The sequence below is a fragment of the Anneissia japonica genome, unplaced genomic scaffold (genome assembly GCF_011630105.1).
Source record: "Anneissia japonica isolate Jap-2015-1 unplaced genomic scaffold, ASM1163010v1 scaffold287869_len1821871_cov162, whole genome shotgun sequence".
NCBI classification, from domain to species: domain Eukaryota; kingdom Metazoa; phylum Echinodermata; class Crinoidea; order Comatulida; family Comatulidae; genus Anneissia; species Anneissia japonica.
Genome location: NW_022741034.1, coordinates 627,540 through 648,859, shown reverse-complemented (window position 1 = coordinate 648,859; position 21,320 = coordinate 627,540). Strand labels below are relative to the sequence as shown.

Sequence of the window (21,320 nt, the reverse complement as noted above, 5' to 3'; positions counted from 1 at the left end):
TATATATTTATATATATACATGTATAAATACACACACACACACAAAGTAAACTGCTTTTCTACCTTTGTTTAAAGTCAGGGAAGGGCATTCTGTTGGGGAATCCCTTTCGACAAATACGGATGCCTTCAAGCACACCGTTACAGGCGAGCTGATGAAGTACAAGATGGGCGTCCATAAGGCCTGGCTTCTTAAACTCGTTGGGAATGATGCAACGGACAAAGTGAGGAGCAGTCTTGAACAGTGTACTCAACAGACGGTTCAATTGTTCCTATAACAACATTAATAGCAGAGTTAGAGTGAAGAATCAAACAGGCCTCCAAAACATTCATTTTAAAAACTATTTTTTTCTTTTCTTTTAATCTACACAGCACTAACAGCAATTGTTGATAATTTGAAAAGACATATTTTGTGACCGAATACTATTTACTTTTATATTTATAATCGTTAAAAAAAATTATTTAATAAGGTAAAAAACTCACAGCAATGTCAGTAATAGAAAATAGTGAATTAAATCCACATTAACAAGATACAGATATGTATTACTTAAATGCCTCGATAAACTCATTAATTTAATTTTGTATTCCTCATAGACGTTTACACTAGTAGGCTAACTATGCGACAAGGCAATGTGGTGTTATGTATCGGTACTAAACAAGATGGCCGCCGTAGAAAGAGAAACAGCTCAGAATTTATATACATTCAGAATACAACCAGAAAAATACAATATTATTTATTAGTTTATGTAATAAATACTAACAAAAATTATTAATCTAACATATGCAGAGTAAGAATAATAGAGTAATAAAAGAAATAAAAAATGGAGATGGGCAGGCCACCTAGCAAGAAGAAAAGATGAAAGATATCGGACAAATAAATTAATGTGGATTTGGTGCCAAGAGAATCAGGTCTGGAGAAGAGGCAGACAGAAAAGAAGATGGATGAAATTAGGGAGTTTTTATTAAATTACATGGAAGAAAGCAGAGCAGACAACAGGAGAACAGCAAATTCGATAAAGAGGCCTTCCTCCTGTAGTGGATTAATAAAGCTAGATAACTATGCAGAAAGTGGCCAAGTAGAAACAGATTTGTAGTGTAGTATATAAAGACATTATGATGATAATGATCAACGATAAAAAGGTATTATTAAAGCAACTGTCCATATAGATAATAAAATCATAATATTATGAAATCATTTGATTTGATTGGTGAAATTATTTTTTTATCGTATACCCAATAATCGTGCTAGTGTGAAAACTTATTTCTTCTTATTTTCTATAATATGAGCAATTGCTTTTAAGCTTTTTATCGTTGACTGCTATCGTCATAGTGTAAACAGGCCGTTATACGCAATAAAATTTATATTCATCACAAAGAGAAACTTTAGTGTACACTAGCTGCATTTGGAACTTTCATATGTAATTAAGAGCACTAGTAAAAATGGTGCTAGGGGTACTGAATAATAAAAAAGCCACCTTGAAAAGTATCGATACACAACTCTTGGTTTTTGGAACATCAAGTATGTATGGCAGCTTGTAGGTGCCTTCCAAAAACTTAACGATGCTTTTTTTTTTTTTTTTTTAAAGTAATTAAGTTATAGTCTGCAACTTAAAAATAATAAATTTGCTTATAAAAGGCCACGACTTTGTTTTTCTTTTGAAACGTTTTTGATCAGTATCTTGCAAAATGTGACAGCATGCTTCTATCATCTTGCATTTCCAAAACAACTTAAAATCACCAAAACAAATTAAGGCTATGGTCACAATATTCACTAAAATACAGATATCAGACTTCAAAAACAAGTATTTGACATAAACAATGACAACGGTTTGAATTTACTAATCTACAGAAAATACATCAAGTGAATAAAAAATGCAGACAAAGATGGTGTGTATTTAATATTACAGAAAAAAAAATAGACAAAAAATAACATTTTTATATACAAAATAATTGGATAGCTAGCAGAGGCTTCTATTAGCAGAATATTATGGAAAAAACTATTTAATGAGAAAATTAACTTCAGACTGAAGTTAATCCCTTCATAATACATCATTTTAAAGTCAATTTCTTGTAATTAATTTTTTTGTTTTTTTGATATGAGTTGGAAATTTAATTGTTCAATGTGTAGAATTTCACAAAGAACTTCTTTTTAAATTTGTTTAAGGATACAATTCTGAATAATGACTTAAGTTCTATGGTTCAAACACTAACAGCCTATTTAAAAATAAATAAATATATATATATTCAAACAATTTTAAATCAAATTAAGGTAATGCAAGAAGATAGAGAACAGCTTTTTTGTGGATTTGTGGTATCTTACAAATACTTTGTGATATCTTATATAATACAATTCACATTTTATAACTCAATCACAGATATGTAAATATAACAACATATCATCTGTAAAATGAACATTTAAATATATAGTAATTTATATTATTTAGTCCAGAACCATGCAAATTATCCTGGCAACATGCTTTTAAAATATTTTTAATTTTCCAAAAGTTATCAGCTTTTATTGTTTGCAATTAAACTAATCTGAGGAAAAAGGTTGTTGCAAGATTTTGGAACTCTAACCTATGTTTCTTTCATTATTATTTTTTTCAGCCACATTAATCAAATTTTAACAAATCAACGTATCAATCACCAATAAACTATCTATATTTAGAATATATATTTTTTTTAGTTTAAGGAACTGTATTATTATTAGCTATGTTTCAGGGCTTGCATTCTTTACATGCGTTTTTGCCGGGCAAATCAAGAAAAATTTCTCCAAGTTTTATTTTAATCTCTACAAGAACGTGCATGGAAGATTCTCGTTTCATGCAGATTGAAAAAAATGTCACATGATAAACATCCACTCATTCATTTACGCGCGAGTAAAATTGATAGGATACGGTGCCCCCTCCCAATTAAATTTAGAATAAATATTAAAGTTAATAACAATACTTTACAACTGTAACACTTAACAATAGTTAAATACAGCAAAATAGATCTATTTCCTGAGCATGAATGCACGTAGTAAGATTAATAATGATATATTATTATTCATATTATTATGATTGTGTCAATAGAAATGCCTTTTTTTTTCAATATTGATTTAACATTTCAAATTTTTAAACAAATTTTAGAATCAATATTTTTAAAATGCCAATGAAATGTTTTGATTGCTTATTAGTATAGTATCCATTTTAATAATTTAATCCCATATAAAATATGTTTTGCTTCTCAAATCAAATTAATGATCTTCCTAATTAATCAACATAAATTGAAAACGATTCTAATAGAGGATAATTTGAATATAAAATGTATAAAACTACTGAATATGCATGATTATTTATCAATATTCATTAGATAAACTTGCCTTAACGTTAAAGTATATGATTTCAAGTTAAACAAATTTGTGTCTAAATTTGATACTCAAAAATTAAGAATATAAACTATGAATAATTAAAGTAATATATGCTTAAATTTTTTAACTAGTATATTATGTTGTGCATTCATGAAAAAGAAATAGTCTGAATTCCTCCCATCCAGCATGCATTGTGGGAATGTGGAATATATTGTGATGACGATTACAAAGACTCACAGACAATACCCATAATTCCACAGTACAATCATGATTTTGTCAACTTCAATTGTTATTAATTTATTTTGGAAAATGAATTTTTGAAATGTCCAAAATGGGAACACAATTATCAAAGGAAAAACCGTTTCAAGATAAACAAATTCTAATGATTGGTGGAATTTGAGTGCTGTCTGTGAGTCGAGAAAGAGCACTCATCACGCGGCAATAAAATTCATGCCAACCCTGTGACCCGCGCTAATGGTCTTGATTGCTTTCTCACGCTTTCCTCCACCACCTATAAATAGACATGACGGGGAAGAAAAAATAGTGTCAACACATGCAATATAGTATTCAGAGTAGGATGCATAGTTGCCAAGACAACTGACAAGCTTAACTACGGAATGCAAAAGTCACCGTACCCTGTGCATGGCGGACACCGTCTGGAATGAGCCGCCTTTCTTGCGAGAAGAACCTATGTGCGAGATTCAAGAGATGTTAACATATTTCTCTCTCTATGTGCTTCACCGGCACAGAACCCATAGATATCCATCAATAGCTGAGAACTTACCAACTCAGCAAACTCGGACGTAAAAGAAAAACATTTGAGAAATATGTCATGTTGAAAAGAATGTATCGTAACAGTCTTGGAATTTTTTTCTAGGAATTGAAAGAAAAACAATTCTACTTCCTTCTGTAAGACTTGCATTAAAAAAAAAAACTTTAAATAAATATAACCATTTTTCTTTCATATAGGAGGAAAACAGTATAATACATTATTTCAAACCTAATTGTATTTCTAACAAATTGACAAAAATATGATAATAAAAAGAATTAAATAGTGTAATAAAAAATATATAATAAAATATTGCCACATCAAACTTCAAATGAGCAAAATATTAAAAGTAGCAAATGGTGAGAACACAAAGCACAAACATTATCATTACTTCAAAATATTTATCAGCAGGAATTTACTAAAAAGATGGAAAATATTTAAATACTAATATAATTTTTACATACAAGTTTGATTTGCTCAATTTAACCATTAAGTAATTTAATTCATGACACTGGAATTCAGAAAACAATTTGTTCAATCTAGTGAAAAAAAATTGTGGATAACATTTAACATCATCAAAGTATAAAAATATAAATCATTAAAGTTGTCAGAAAATTTTGCTTATGTGTTGCAAAATGATATAACATATTTAATATAGTAATAATTTATTTTATAATCCACTAACAATTAGGTACAAAGGGATTCTGAAGTTAAAAACATTAAGGTAGTTTGTTTTCCTCAAACTGATATTTATACTTTATATTTTCAAATCTGTTATTACTTGTGTTGTATTATTTTTTTTTTGTATTTATCTTTTTTGTAGCTTTATCCACACTATCCAATCTTCTTTGACAAAAAACTGTTATAAATAGTCATGATGTGTCTATACTGTAAAACCTCAAATATAAGCCCAGTGGGCCTGATCTTGAGAAGCCTATCTCAAACTGAAGCCCTCTCTTTGGTTTGCAAAAGTAGCCCCAAAAAGTAGGCAATCTTGAAAAGCAGCCCACAGGCTTCTTTTAATAATACCATGGACTTACTTTCAAGAGAGTGCAATACATTCACTGTACACGAATTTCAAAGGAAAATTTAGGTCCCAGGTTTTGGGCCTACACTCCATGACACAGATTAATGGTAAGTGGCTCTATTTATTGTTTCATTTTATAGTAAAATCCCCAAACTTTACAGCATTTGGAAAGGAAGCCTTCTCTTTACTTTGTAAAAGTAGCCCCGAAAAGAAGCCCATCCAAAGTTCGCAAAAGAAAAGAAGCCCACGGCTTAAATTTGAGGTTTTATGGTATATGGTCATGATGTGCCTATATATGGTCATGATGTGATGTCATTATCACCATATTTAGGCATGTCACATTTTTTGTCAAATAAATTGTGATAGTCTGAACATAATAATATATTAAAATTTGACAACAGGGTAGTTTTATTACTTACTTCTGCCTCCTGTTGGGACAAAAAAATCAGTAAACGTTAGTAATCACAGTAGCAGCAACAACAACCACATTTCATGCAATCAATTGTTTATTATAGCAATATCTTATCATTTATTTATCAATTATTGCAATTATCAATTATATTAATGCAAATAATTATCAATTAAACTATCATTATTTTATCCAATATGCAAAAATTTATTTACATATCAGAAATGAAAATGGTACATTTTGAAATTTGTTTACATATAAACTCAATTCATAAAATTTTACTATCATTTTAACATATAAAAAAGGCGTAAATGTTAATAGTGATTGTGATTGTTATATAAGAACTATTAGAACAGATATATAAGGTGACTGCTAATGAAATGAGAGAATTATGCTGATTCTTGATCATTTTGAAGCAGTTTAATTTACATAATTTAATTAATGCTAAATATATTAATTGAAATATTATATATATTTGCTTCCATTACATATTATAAATTTCAGGGTAATTACTGATAAGCTATATTTGTATATGTGTATATATATCTAGATATATAATATATTCATGTTTCATATTAATAATTAATATAATTAATTATCAATTACTAAATACATTAAAGTAAATAACTATTAATGCATATAGATTTATTATTGGGAAAATATAAATTAAAATTATGTCAAGATTGACTTACAATTATTATCTTTTAATCAGATTGATTTTTTTTTTCTAAATTATGTAGTAATACATATAGGTTTATATGATTTTATTATGTTTTATTCAGATCATTTATAATTCTTAAAAGAATTAAAGTAGTAAATAAGTTAGCATGGGTATTAATCATTATCACACAACAAGCAAGCAATATTAATGTGTTAGCTAAACTAGTTTATAATTAAAAAGCATTAAAAACAGGATAGACACAACAATAGTGTATAAATTCCTCCAATTAAAACGTATAATCCCAAAAAACTATAAGAGGATTTTGAATGAGTCTCCACTGCTGTCACAGGAGTTGAATGCCAAACCCCGGGGTTAGAAGGTAAGCATCTTGACCACTAGGTTATTCAACACCACATAAGAAAATATACATTCTTGAAGCCATACATTCTGGTTGGCTTATAGTGAATGTACACTTGCTTATTTGCCTTATAGTGTGCAAGAAGGCCTACCAATAAAATAGATTAACTTTAATTGAAGGAATTTCACTGTACATAGACAGACAAAGGAAAACAGAATGCATCAAGAATTCAGTAAAGAAAATGTATTTTTTAAATATATTAATCAATAAAAACTAATATTAATAATAATAATAAATAAATAATAATTGTTATGATATTCTTATTTACAGACTTAAATATGTTCAAAAATTTGCTTTGAAAATTATATGTAAATCTTGGAAAGAATCATATGCTGTCTTTCAAATCATCATTTTATCCATCCATTATTTTACTATGGAACAGTATACCACAATCAGTGATAGACTCAAAATCTATATCCACTTTTTAACAAAATTTTATTGAACACCTTGAAAACTAATCATCTTGATGTGTTATTCATGTTTTTGTTTTTTTTTTTCTTTTTTTGTGTTGTTGGTCTGTAGTTTAATCTTATTTAAGGGAGAGGCTAATTATTAATTATTAGCCAATAGTCAATCGACTATGTGGCTATCTTGCCTCCCAAGGTTTTGTACCGAATTTTCATTAAAAAAAAAATAATAATAATAATAATAATAGCAATATTAATATTATTACTAATTATATAGAATAAATATGACAATAAAATAAACGTTAACCTGGGTATATGCTGCAAAGAACCTAATTGTCCGTAAGTGCAGGTTAACAGGGGCTGCATGGACTAGTACACCGGGGTAACCCCTAATCATCTCGAACTATAATTTGGCAAAATTAGTTATTGACAATATTTCTAGCATTAGATATGCCTTATCTTTTAAATGAAAAAATTATGAAAATTCTAAATTTGTACTAAAGAACTATTATTAATACATTTTACATGTATACAGAGACAAAAAAGTGTGGATTCGGGAGCTGATATTTACTTAATTGCTAGAATGCAATTTTAGCTGAGATAGTTTAGCCACTGATGATGAAGAAAGAGTATAAAAGACAAAGAAAAAAGAATATTGTGAAAATATGCTACAATTCTTTGCAATCTATATATCTATTTTTTCTGGGTGCTGTCTAGATTTTTTCTGATTTTCATTCTGATTTCTAATGCAAGTTGCAATGTACAAGAAAATAGAATATTCTAATAACAAGAAATTCAAATGAATGTAGCGCATATGCTCTATTTCTTATTTTGTGCTAGGAAGCATGTCTTGTAATTTCTCTATGCCTCATCATTTTGATGCATATGATCGGCAACTAGCGTTTCAAAGGATGTGATATTAACCAGACTACCTGTTGATGCAGATTGTGCAACTGCTTGTGTGCCGGTCTGGAAATTGTACTTGGCAACTCTGGCTGTGTTTACACAAAGGTCAAGAGTGGAATAATCAATCATTCAATAACATCCAGTATTGTACTCCAAGACTATAGTGAGTATAGCGGAGGGAGGATTGTGAAATAGATGTAACTGCTATTCATCAGACTTCATCATCGTTTTTTTTACAAATTGTAATTGATAGAAAAATTCAACAATAAAAAATTAACCAAATTTACCCAAAGACAAAGTATGTATCATTGTTTTTATTATTATTAATCATTTTTTTTTCTTTTTTCTTTTTTGGAGGGGTGGGGATTTTCTAGGTAATTTGATGAAACCTGATACAAATTTTTGAAGCAGACTACAGCAATCACATCATTCTAATATGCTGGTACCTTCCCTCAAAGCTTTTGGTGTGAAGATGAATGCATAACAGAGGGGGTTTGACTTTCCTAGGGCAACTTCAAGTGCATTCCATCTGGTGCACAATACTACCTGAGGGCTGTGGTGTCCCACTTGGAGTTTCAGCTTGTATTGATGGAACCGTCCCCATAAAACAGTACTTCGCCACCTTGGCTATTGCAAGGAGGAGTTAACCAAAATGTAATAACATTTTGCCATAGAGTTATAATAAAGAATACCAGAGCGCAAACTGCAATGTATTCGATGTTCGAAATACGCAGAGCTGTGTACGTGTACCATCCAAGATGGCTGCCATAGATTTAGCCAATCAAAATTTGCCTAAGCACCATCATTTTCAATGGCGCCCTCAATTTACACAAAAATTTCAGTACAGCTAGTTACCCATTGTTTGAAACTCAAGCGTTGCGGTGTATGGGTATAATGTACACAATTTCAATTTTCATTCCTTGGTACTTTATTTTTAAATAAGATAGTCCACTTGGTCTCTTTTTGGCTACAATAGTTTAACAATTTATTTATATTATTAATAATAATGATTAATGAAATAAGAGCTGGTCAGATGGCTTATTCATGGTTATAATATGTATACTAAGCTTGAAGGTGGCGCTTCCCTATGGCGGTCACCTTGGACGGTGCACATACACAACTCTGCATTGCTTCATCGCCCTGTCAGCACTCTAGTTGTTCAATAGCTCAATGCATTTTGCATATATCTATAATGGCATACTCCATGAATACATTAAAAACAAAAAATTGGTAGAAAGTTGTTTATAAAGTTAGAGGGTCAACAAACAGGAAGCGTAATGATAATCCAATAACTTTATAAAACCATCAATATTGATCACTTGCGTAAAAAAAAAAGGAAAAACAAAGTTTACTATAAATCTCTAGAAATAGATGAATTTTAGTTAACAGAACAAATCATGACACTGTATACATGTTAAAAGAATGAGAAATTTAAAGAAGTGATGAATAAATTATTACAGATGATAAAACACAATATATGGAAGATAATGAAATGAAGAACAAGAGAATAACAGAAGAGTTGAAAATGTAAATAATTAGGAACAAAATCGAAGAGGAATAAAAAAAAAATGAATTTCAAGATATACTGTCGGTGAAAACAAAAATTTTTAAAATTCAATATTTCCAATATTTTGTAGTAGGTTATTAGGTTTTTATTCAGTTCAGTTCAGACAAGTTCTGTTACTCTCACTGATGCCAGTTGCATCCCACAGTTTTTAATTATTTTTATTATTTTTTTTTAAAGCTCTGTCCATGTAATCAAGTTTTCTTTGAAAAAAAAAACCTGTAGTAATCCCAAATATAGTTACGATGTGCCTATGTATCGTCATGATGTAAAGCCATGTCCACATTACCAAATAATACTTGACAAAAAAAACTGTTGTATGCCCATATATAGTCATGAGATGACATCATCATGACCATATTTAGCCATGTTACATGGTTTTTTTTTTCAAATAAAATTTGATAGTCTGGACTAAATATGATCATTTAAAATGAGCAATTCGTAAATAGAAATATTTTTTTCATCAAAAAGACAATAAATAGTCCTTAATTCTATTTATCACAGACAGTATACCTTTGAAAAAATGAAATATATGTTAGAAAAAAACAAAAACAAATTAAGGACTTACCACCAGTTGGGATGTCGGAGAAGACCTTAGAGAGAAGTGGCTCTGTGCCCTTCCTGAACAGATCTACAACAGCTTCATTCAGGGGATCCTTGTTCTTATCCAACCAGTAGTCTGTGTTGTAACCGACCTATTTAAGTAATAGTCAAGCACACAGTTTTATGACTTTATTGTAAAATCTTAAGCTCTGTTCACACCAGGTTTAAGCGACAATTATATCCAGTGATGTGACATTATCATGACGATGATTGAAATCTTGTAACATTGACCTTTGGTTCAGTAAATTTCCTATCCATACATCAATTCAAATATAAACGAACAGTTTTATGACCCTTTTATAAAATCTTAAGCTTTGTCCACAATAGGTTTATGTGACAATTATATCCAGTGATGTGACATTATCATATTTGATAATTCAAATCTTGTGACATTTGCTCTTTGGTTCAGTAAATATCCTATCCTATCAATTCAAATGTAAAAAAAAAAAGACAGTTTTATGACTTTCTTATAAAATCAAAAGCTTTGTCCACACTGAGTTTATGTGACAATTGCATCCAGTGATGTGACATTATCATGATGGTGAATCAAATCTTGTGACATTGCTCGTTGGTTCAGTCAATTTCAATTTCATTAATTCAAATATAAACAAGGTTTTAAATGGGCTAATTTGTATTTTTAATAATAAATTACTTGTAAATTTGTGTTTTTAAATTGTTTTTCTAATCCTATTATTAAGCGAAAAATGAGAATGCAGAACTAAATCCCAGAATGTGGAAATTAATCCCTATTCCAATGAAACTTAATGGTCATTTTTAGTACTGAACCAACTAAATGGAAATAATTTGCTGGTGTGTTGGGGGTTCTTAAGAATAAGAATGAAAGATAAGTTATTATTATAAAACATTATTACAGAATATACATAAATTTATTTCCAATAAGTAATAGCTAAATTAAAAACAATACAATAAAAAAAGTATTAAAATAAAAATAAAAAGATTACTAGTTTACTAAATAAAGATTTTATGTAATCTTATCTTAATATTGTAAAGATTAAACTACAGTATACAGTAGAACCCCTCTATTGGGACACACTATTAAGGGGCACCCCTATTAAGGAGACACTTTTTCTGACTGTTAAGTGAGAGAAATATATCCTTTACCACTACGGTCAACCCCTATTTAGGGGAAACCCCTATAATTAAGGCGACACTTTTTCTGGTCTCGAAAGAAAAATATATCCTTTAACACTGCGGCCAACCCCTTTTAGGGGACACCCCTATAATTAAGCTGACACTTTCTTCTGGACTCGAAATTGTCCCTCTTAATAGGGGTTGTACTGTATTTTAGAAAATATACTGATGGAATCGAGTAAAACATGGAACTAACCGTGCCAGCATAGTGGTGAATCTCAAAGTGATATTCAGATCCAGCCTTCTTCTTACCACCGACGCTTGGAACTCCAAAGTTGGGATGTTTGCCCTTGTGTTTGTTGATTAGTTTGTCCGTGAATGTCTTGTCAGATGCCTTTGGCATCATGCACTCTTCCTCAAGGATGTCAAACACACTCATTTTCTAGATGGTAGTAATATATTAATATCATAATAATGACTAGATGTGTATAAGAGACAGGTATATAATGATTGATATATTAATATCATTAATAATAGTAAATACTATAACAACAATAATAATTATTAGATCCCTGTTATTTGATTGGTGGATTTCGTATCATGTGACTTTGGTTATTTACCCCATTCTTTCAATTCGTTTTTTTTCCCCTATTGCACAGTGCCTAGGTAATACAATCTTTTGATTGGTTGAAAATATGCTGGAATTTTCCATTTAGAAAATAGATAGATCTTTTTTATAAATTAGCAAATTTAAAGAATGTCATTTAGGAAAAAGGTAGATTTTTTTTTCATAAAATAACAAATGACAAGAATCTATTTTTAGTGTGTTATAAAACAAATAAAGAATATGTTGTTTATTTGCACAATGGAAAAAATATTTTTATTCGTTGAAAGATTGACTGTTTCATTCAACTCGGCTCCACCTCGTTGAAATGGAATGGTCAACCTTCCAACTCATTAAAATACTCTTTCCGTTGCATTCATAAATATTCATTATTTGTATACCGATAAACAATAATCATGATAATAATTGTTTTCATTTGTACAATGCAGTAATCTGGTTTGTATTGTTTTTTTCTGTAATCAATGAAGGATGTGCATAAAAAAAATAATGATAATATTTATGATGGCAATAATAATGATGATTATGTTAACAATAATAAAGTCAACAATAAACAAATTCCCTACATTTACCTTTTAACACAATAACAACAATAACAATAATAATAATGATACTGTAAATATTATTATTAATATTTCTCTATATATTTTAGATTTTTATGTTGCTTGATATTATAAATAAGAAATGTCAACTTATACAGCACACATGGCAACTTTGTGAGCGACTTTCGACACATTTTCCACCAGTCTTTTCTGCATTATCATTTCATTTTCACGAAAGTTTTTTAAACATTTAATATAAACTAATACTGTTCCAACAGATGTACTTACACCCTCAATGAGCTGGATGGTGTTCTCAAGATCCATACCAAAATCAATGAACTCCCAGTCAATTCCTTCACGTTTGTACTCTTCTTGTTCTAGGACGAACATGTGATGGTTGAAAAACTGCTGAAGTTTCTCATTGGTCAAGTTGATGCAAAGCTGCTCAAAGGTGTTGAACTAAAGGCAGAGAAATTATCAAAAACATTTTTTAATTTAATGTAATTAAGTTCAAAACAATTGTGCAGTTAAAGTCAGACTCCAGAGGAAAACAATTTTTTGATATTTTGTAGAACTGATTTTTCTAAGACAAAAAAAAATTGTTTGACGAAAAACTGGGGAAATGTGAATGAGATACAGATTTTTGAATATTAAAAAACTGGGGGAATAAGGTGTAAAAATGGGCAGTTATGCCCCTTTTCCCCCAGTTTTTAAATATTAAAAAATCTGTATCTCATTCACCGTTCCCCAGTTTTTTCGTCAAACAACTTTTTTCTGTTTTAGAAAAATCAGTTCTACAACATCAAAAAATGTTTTTCCTCCGGAGTCTGACTTTAAGTAACAATTTTATATTCTCATCCAACAGGATGGAGCAGTGCTTTATAAACTCAGGGGTTCCAAATTGGAAGAAACCATTTCTGGGAGATCTGGGAGAGGGATTGACTTTCGTAGATGTATGGTCTAGACCACATCAGCCACCATGGTTGGAGTTTGGATAAGATATCTATGATTATGGCACCTCTAGATGGCCGGAAATGGCCCTCTCACACTTAAAGCTGAATATGATTTTTCTTTCTACCCCAATTTTTTCATAATTTTGAAATATTTAGGGGGCCTGGGCCAGCTTCACCTTCCCTTCAATTTGCTACTAAATCTGGTTAATGAATTTCATTATATTTTATGCATAGTGATACAATTCGACACTGACTTCGATGAGAAAAATATATAATAAAGCAGTGAAAACATGCAATTATTAATTTGCGGAGATCGGTTAATTTCCGGCAGATCCTTGCTTGCGTGAGGCCGTCCTGATTTCCGAGAGACTTAGGACCCCTGTAGACTAGTCTCTTTATGAGGCTTAGGGACTAGAGTTCCTTTTAGTTGTGATGAAAAAATTCTGGTATCACAGGATTAGAATCCAAGAGCCTGGGATTTGAAGGAAAGTTTCTTAACTAGAAATTTTTTCACAGCTCCATTCCCAAGAAGGTCAGCTCAAATATTAAAAATAATAATTATAATAAATCTTATATAGTGCTACACTACTCATTCAAACATAGGCATCTTTAGATACTTACATCAAAGATCTCAAATCCAGCAATGTCCAGTACACCAATGAAGAAAGCTTTGGTGGCCTTTGTGTCAAGAGTTTTGTTGACATTGGCAACCAACCACCCAAAAAGCTTGTTGTAAATGGCTTTGGAAAGGGCGTTGACGGAGTAAGCGACCTATTGGAAGGATTCAAGAAAAATCAATATTATGACATATTTTATGTGAAGCATATATTTTTGTGTGCCATTCATAATTGAAATTTGAGGAATGATTGAAACTGCTTTCTTTGGAAGAATATTTGTAAATATCATAAATACAGTATTTACTTTCAGAAGAATGAAACATAAATTACGTTGGTTTGAAAAAACATGGGGATATAGTTGTTGACTCATATTGCAGAGACCTCTATGAGCTCAGAGCATTATTACCATGGATCAAGCACATAAATGGAACACACACTCAGGCCCCTTTGGAAGAACCCCACAACCAGTGCATTTTTGTGTTTGAACCTACCAAGTACCCACTGGTACTCCTGGTTGGAGAGAGACAACAGTAGGTAAAGTACCTTGCCTAAGGACGCAAGCAAGATACACAGCAAGTGATTGAACCTCCGACTTCAAGGTTGAGAAATAGAACCGCAACCACTGTGCCACACCGCAAGGTGGTAAACTGTATGAATACATCTGGTGCAACTGAATGGACAAGTTTATTATTTTTTTGAAGTCTTTCAAAAAATAATAAACTTGTCCATTTTATTTTATTATTTATTATTTTTGGGAAGTCTTTCAGTTATCCACGTACCTGTTCCTTGGTTCGGCCTTGTTGGACATACTCTGTGCCGACCTTGATTCTAGGTTTCAACAAGTTCTTCATCAAGTCCTGTGGGTTCAGACCAAGCAGGTAGGCGACAGCATCAATAGCTACAAATAATCAAGACCAAAACATTGTAATTTTACAATGACAAATAATTGTAATAAATATATATTTTTATGTTAAAAAAAAAAATATTCCATCACCTGCACTTACACCTCTTTTAACTTTTATTTTAAATATGACTTAAATGAACCTTTAAGGAATCAAAAACTGAGCAAACCAGAAATGGGTCTGCAAAAATATATTAAATACAAAAATATTAAATACAAAAATATATATTATTAGCAAAAATATAAATTGGCCTGGCTTTAGTGGAAAGGTACATTAAAACAAATAATATATAAAATACTTTGCAGAATAAAAGCTGAGAACAGATTTCCAAGATTTTGAAATTCACCATTTTCTTTTTTAGCTTTTTGATAAATGGTGTTATGCTTTATCAGTTAAAACTGTCCGCTTCCGTTGGATACTTACGTTCAGTTCCATCAGCTTCAGCCTGCTCTTCCCTTGGTCTTTGCTTCCATTTGGAGTTACCGAAGTGAAGGATGGCAGCACACAACTTCCACATGCTCATCTTATCGTCAGTTGGGAAGCCCAATACATCCAAGGCTTTCTGTTACAGATAATAAAAATGGACAATAACTTTAGATTATAGACATAGCAGTAGTGATGAAAATAGTGAAGATGAAGAAAAGAAAAAACTTGCTTCAAGAAAGATTGCCACAGGGTCTAATTGGCTTGTGTCCTGTCTGCAATCTTCCAACTAAACACTAATGGCAGGCTTCTGAGACAGCCAGAGGCTTAGAATATTTAGCAAGCTTGAGGTAGAGTTGACAAGTCTTCATCACAAGGTACAATTTTCTGCTGGTTATATTAATATATTTCATATGCATTTAATATCACACTTTAATAATGCATTTCTGGCATTACAGTGCTGGATAAATTGAAATCGAACGGAAAAAGGAATAAAAAAAAAGATGATGATAAAAAAAATTTATGTTGACAAAACAGGGTACTAATGACCCAACAATATTGCAGTATAAAAAGGACTCACATCAGTATCGACCATCTCCTGTCTATCATCAACGTTGTCAATAGTTGTGACACCTTGAGAAGTGAAGTTGTAGTCTTCAGGTCTTCCAGTGAGAGCAAGTTTCTCTGCAAAGAAAATATACATTGAAACAATCAATTGTAGGCAGCCATAAGTAAACACTACCCATTTGTTTATTTGAGTTTCTTTACTGCATGGAGGACCTAAGCCCAATGGAGCTTGTAAAATGAAGGAGGGGGGGGGGGAAGAAGAACACGATGGTGAAGTGGGGCTAGATCATTAAGTGGGGGCTTGGAGGTTCAATGAAAATAATTATTGATCATCGAAAAGATTTTGCCTATATAAACCGACATGACGCTAGACAGAAATTATGATGCTTTAGCATCGCACAGAAGTGCAATACCATGAGATATAGCTATCACAGATCGCAAACATGCAAACAACATTACATTTTCAATCTATTATTACATATAATGTACCAAAAATTACACATTAAAATAATATAGATATTTAATATAAATGAAAGACCTTTCACATATAAACTTGATAAAACATTAACTGTTAAGTGGGGGAAAGCTGGCTACAGGATTTTTAACTACTTGAACATAGCTTTTCTTGCTTTCAACATTTCCAGTGGGGGTGCAATTGTGGGGGAGGGGGTACAAGCTTTTCCGGAAGGTGTGCACCCCTTAGATATGCCACTGCCTAAGCCCAGTCTGATTATAGTTTGGATTGGAAAAAATAATTACCCAGAAGTCCATCAATTCCGCCAGACAAGATTTGGTAGAAGATATGGTACGCTCTTTCTCCTGCAAGCTGAGTGACAACACGGGACTTTTCAAGCAGATCTACAAGTCAAAATTACATTCTTTAATACATGATAATCATAAAAATTTTGCAAATATAAGGAAAAGACAAAGAATACTTTGCTTAATTGTTGTGTGTGCCTATATAAACTGTTTAATATATGGGGCTAATGAGTACAGATATTAAAGATGATCTTGCACTGGACATAAGTGCTGTAGCATGAAAATGAGATAGATCTAAATTTTATGTAATAATTACTAGTCTGGTGTCGTTCAATGTGTGTATTGATTGAATGATTAATTAACTGATTGATTGTCTAATTGATTAATTGATTGATTGGTTAACTGACTGATTGATTAACTGATTAATTGAATGATTAACTGATTGATTGGTTGACTGAATGATTAATTGATTAATTGATTGATTGGTTAACTGATTGATTGATTAACTGATTAATTGAATGATTAACTGATTGATTGGTTGACTGAATGATTGATTGATTAATTGATTGATTGATTGATTGATTGATTGATTGATTGATTGATTGATTGATTGATTGATTGATTGATTGATTGATTGACTGACTGACTGACTTACAGGTTTCAATATCAGCACCAGCTAATTTGCCATTACCACCAAAGTGGATACGGATGAATTTACCCTGTGAGTTTGAAAAACAGAATATAGAAGTGAGTATAATTTGCAAACATACTTACAAATAACATACTTCTGTATGTTGATATTAAAAAATGAAATTTTAAAGCGCTAATTATTGCAAATTTTCATAGCTTGCGGTACATCTAATTTATGCATGCTCTTGTTTCATGCTTACAAATAAGCAAGTATAAAATAAATGGTTTCTAATATTTATATTTGATTGGATCATTGTTGCCACACAATGAATCACATTAACATGAGTGCAGTGCATTCAATTTATCAGCATTTGCATTTTTCCTGCTTCAGCTAACAGGGATGTTTTTACTCATTTCATTTGCTCATTTCTGCTAATTTTGCTTGCTATACAGTAACTACATTTGAATGCCAATTTATAATTCATAGATATATATCTTTTTACACTTTTCAAACAACATGCCTGTCATTTTAACATTAGTACAGCAAATACAATATTACAAATATTAATTACAAACTTTTTTCAGAACACTTGGAAATAAATTATTTTGTAGGTTTAGCAATGTGTAATTATGTAACCAAAAATAACAAATGAATAATAGAATGATTGTTAAACAATTAACGTAAAAATAAATGGGAAAAAAATAATGGTTGGTTGACTGATTATTTAAATGAATAAAGTAATTAATAGCAAAATGAATGAATGCATGAATGGATGGATAAATGAATGTATAAATAAATAAATAAATGCATATATAGGAAATAAGTGAATGGATAAAAAATTGTATGTACCAGGGTCTGTGTGTATGAATGAATGGAAAAATGAATGTATAAATAGATAAATGCATAGATAAGGAATTAGTAAATGGATAAATAATTGTATGTACCGGTGTGTGTGTGTGTGTGTGTGTGTGAATGAATGGATAAATGATTGTATAAATATAAATACATAATAATGAATTAGTGAATACATAAATAATTGTATGTATCAGTGTGTGTATCAATTAATGGATAACTGAATGCATAAATAAATAAATAAATATATAAATGCATAGATAAGGAATTAGTGAATGGACGACAAATAATTGTATGTACCAGTGAGTGCATGAATGAATAGATAAATGAATGTATAAATAAATAAATAAAATAATAATAAAACAGATGAAAATAAAAAATGTTAAGTAATATATAGAGCTTTTTTGATATTTTGGTAAGCATGCAAACAAGCAGACAACAATACACTTTCATAGAAGACTCAACATTTTAACAGAAACTACAATATGGTAGAAGGTAATTGTAATTCACAGCACTATAAATAAATCACTTTATGAAAACATTTTTTTTATCGTTTAGAAAATTATATAACATCAATCTATTATCACATATAATGTACCAAAAATTAAACATTAATGTAAATTATAGATACGTATTATAAATGAAAAACCTTTCAAAATTACACTTGATAACACATTGACTGTTAACTACAAGCCCACACGTCCTGTCAAGATTCCTGTAAAAAATATCTGTGATTTGCTTATATATAAATTTTATGATGTCATATTACTCCCATATATGAGTATGAAGTCATATAAAATCCATATATGGATAATCACAGGTATGTCACATAAAACTTGATTGTGGGAACACGGTTTAACAGTACTTTCCTGTGTGCCCCACAACATGCATTTTCATTGAAGACATAAGTATTTTGTATTAGTAATTAAATATACTGCCCTCAACGTCACCCATTAAACACTCAAGTCACAGTGGGCGCAAGGAGATATAAATCTTTTAAAACTTTATGTTTTTTTGGTAAATTCTTTTATAAAATTTGCATAAAACGTACAAGATATGTTGTAGTTGGATTGGTATACAGGAAAGAATTGCATATTACAGTCAATGTGTTAAAAAGAATTTTTCATATACAGTTAAAAAAAACGTGAAAATGTTATAAGACGACGAGACAAAGTGGTAACACCGCAGAGGGGGTAAGAAAAATCGGTCATGGGGGCCAAGGACAATCCACAAGATGAGTTTCACAACAACGACAATGAAGACTTCACATCCGGCGTGCGTAGTAAATACGCATTCTACTTACAAATCGGGATGAGTTGTCATTACGGATGGTCTTGGCGTTACCGAAAGCTTCTAGTGGAGGATTGGTTTGGATGACTTGCTCCTCTAGACCCTAGATTGTTTTCGTTTGTAAAATTGCACAGTTGAAATTATAGCAACAGAAAGAAATAAGTAGTAATTGGATTAGAATTACTTACAAAACGTGAGGAATTGTCATTACGGCAAGTCTTAGCATTGCCAAATGCTTCCATAACAGGGTTAGCTTGTATCACCTGGTCCTCTATATTTTTGCCTTTATACAGTGACTGTGTTCAAACAAACCAGACGAAACGTGTTAACAACACAACATGCATAATAGAATACAACCACATCATAAAATACAACTACAACAGATACATAAAAATTAATAACAAGTACACATTCCTAAATATCCTAATGCTAATATAAGTTATAAATCTGTTTTCAGTGAAGCATCCAGGGGAAAATTACACAGTAAAGTACACACACTCCTTGAATCTACCAATTTTTAACATGGATGCCGACTTGAGGATGAAGGAGCATTAACCAATATTAATTAAATTGAAATAGCTTAAATTTCTCTTTTTGTAAAATTCCACATACTTGAAATTAGAAATTTTGGCTGGGCCACTGGGGACCAGTGGCTACTGCAGAGCAGCGGCAATACCAACATGTATTAACAAATACACTGTCCCCTATCCCATCAGGGCGATCCAACTCTAATAAAAGAACTTAACAATTGAATGGCTGGGTTATAACCGGGGGTCTTCAGCGAAAGAAGCAGAAATATTACTTCTCAGCCAAATGCACAGCTAAGGGGTTGTTTTGTTGTTTTTTTATTTTTAAATTTTTTTGGCTAGATCAAGCCCTAATTTATATGTTTACTTTTCTTTTGTGCTTAGATTATGCTACACAATTGAACCACATTATTACATCAAAATAAATGGGACAATATAAAATGGTTTCATATTCTCAAAATGATTTGCTTAATTCATGATATTTTCTCAGATTTTTCATGTTCCACATTATACCATTTTTAGGAATCAATGTTCTCCTTATACTTTTTGTTCTGGATCTTTTTTTATTGTTTGGTTTTATAATTACATGCACGAATCATTCATTTGAGGCACAGCCATGCTTGCTGATAAAATTTCGTTCACTAAGTACCAACACTCTGTAGGATCGTAACCATTAATAACAGTACACATGCGAAAGACTGTTTGTATCGTGGCAAGAATCTACACGGAGTGGCCCTGTCGATTCTTGCTCCTTCTGCCGAGAGTTGCTAGTCTCATATTCAGACCAAAGTCCGGACATGAGAATGTACAACGACTCTGTAAAATGCAAGTTACCTACGTTTGCATCTTGCCTAAGTGTTTCATTCACTTATCGATTACCTACCCCTACATGCTGGTTCGCTCACGACCCGTTGTGTTTTTCGTTGGCTTAGAATTAAATAATCAATTCTTCAACGCAACGAAAATAAGCTTGCCATATAGCTGTCAATGTGTATCATCATTTTTAAAGTCTATTCATACGGAGCCCAGTAAATTATAATTCATGCAAGTGCAACAACGTTCGTGAGCGAGCAGCTCTAAGTAACAAGCACATGTATTGAAAGTATACAAACATTCAAAATTCCACTCTACAGTCAAGAGTAAAAGAATACAGGAATTGTACAGTAGATGTATATTGGTAGGCAGGTGTATATGCAATTACAATGTTTGATTGGTCTAATTGTTTTGAAGGATAAACTTGTTGTGCCTGCATTGTTTATATACACCTGCCTCCCATACCTATACACCTAAAATTCTTGTATCCATTCACCCCTAATGATTACACAAGAATGAAACAGCCTGTAGAGTGAAATTCAAAATCTCCACTTTCTCTAGGCTATACTTTCAATATTACTGCCCTGCATATTATAATATATGCATTGAGCATTGTA

The 21,320-nt window shown here is 31.1% G+C and overlaps 1 protein-coding gene across 8 annotated transcripts in view; it reads right to left on the bottom strand.

Annotated features, from left to right (window-relative positions):
• Window positions 1-21,320, bottom strand: part of LOC117118476 (myosin heavy chain, striated muscle-like) — a 51,163-nt gene that overhangs the window by 6,510 nt on the left and 23,333 nt on the right. For 2 of the 8 annotated variants that reach the window (XM_033263070.1, XM_033263071.1), the window contains exons 7-20: window positions 19,552-19,659; window positions 17,246-17,309; window positions 16,591-16,689; window positions 15,845-15,948; window positions 15,265-15,403; window positions 14,719-14,837; window positions 13,944-14,093; window positions 12,658-12,828; window positions 11,462-11,647; window positions 10,079-10,205; window positions 7,973-8,035; window positions 5,565-5,573; window positions 3,985-4,037; window positions 64-269 (exon numbers count right to left, since the gene is read on the bottom strand). In XM_033263070.1, the coding sequence (XP_033118961.1) occupies window positions 64-269; window positions 3,985-4,037; window positions 5,565-5,573; window positions 7,973-8,035; window positions 10,079-10,205; window positions 11,462-11,647; window positions 12,658-12,828; window positions 13,944-14,093; window positions 14,719-14,837; window positions 15,265-15,403; window positions 15,845-15,948; window positions 16,591-16,689; window positions 17,246-17,309; window positions 19,552-19,659 (1,598 nt within the window). Of the gene's footprint in view, window positions 1-63; window positions 270-3,807; window positions 3,861-3,984; window positions 4,038-5,564; window positions 5,574-7,972; window positions 8,036-10,078; window positions 10,206-11,461; window positions 11,648-12,657; window positions 12,829-13,943; window positions 14,094-14,718; window positions 14,838-15,264; window positions 15,404-15,844; window positions 15,949-16,590; window positions 16,690-17,245; window positions 17,310-19,376; window positions 19,467-19,551; window positions 19,660-21,320 lie in introns of all 8 variants that reach the window. The other 6 variants (XM_033263072.1, XM_033263073.1, XM_033263074.1 and 3 more) reach the window with 6 other exon arrangements.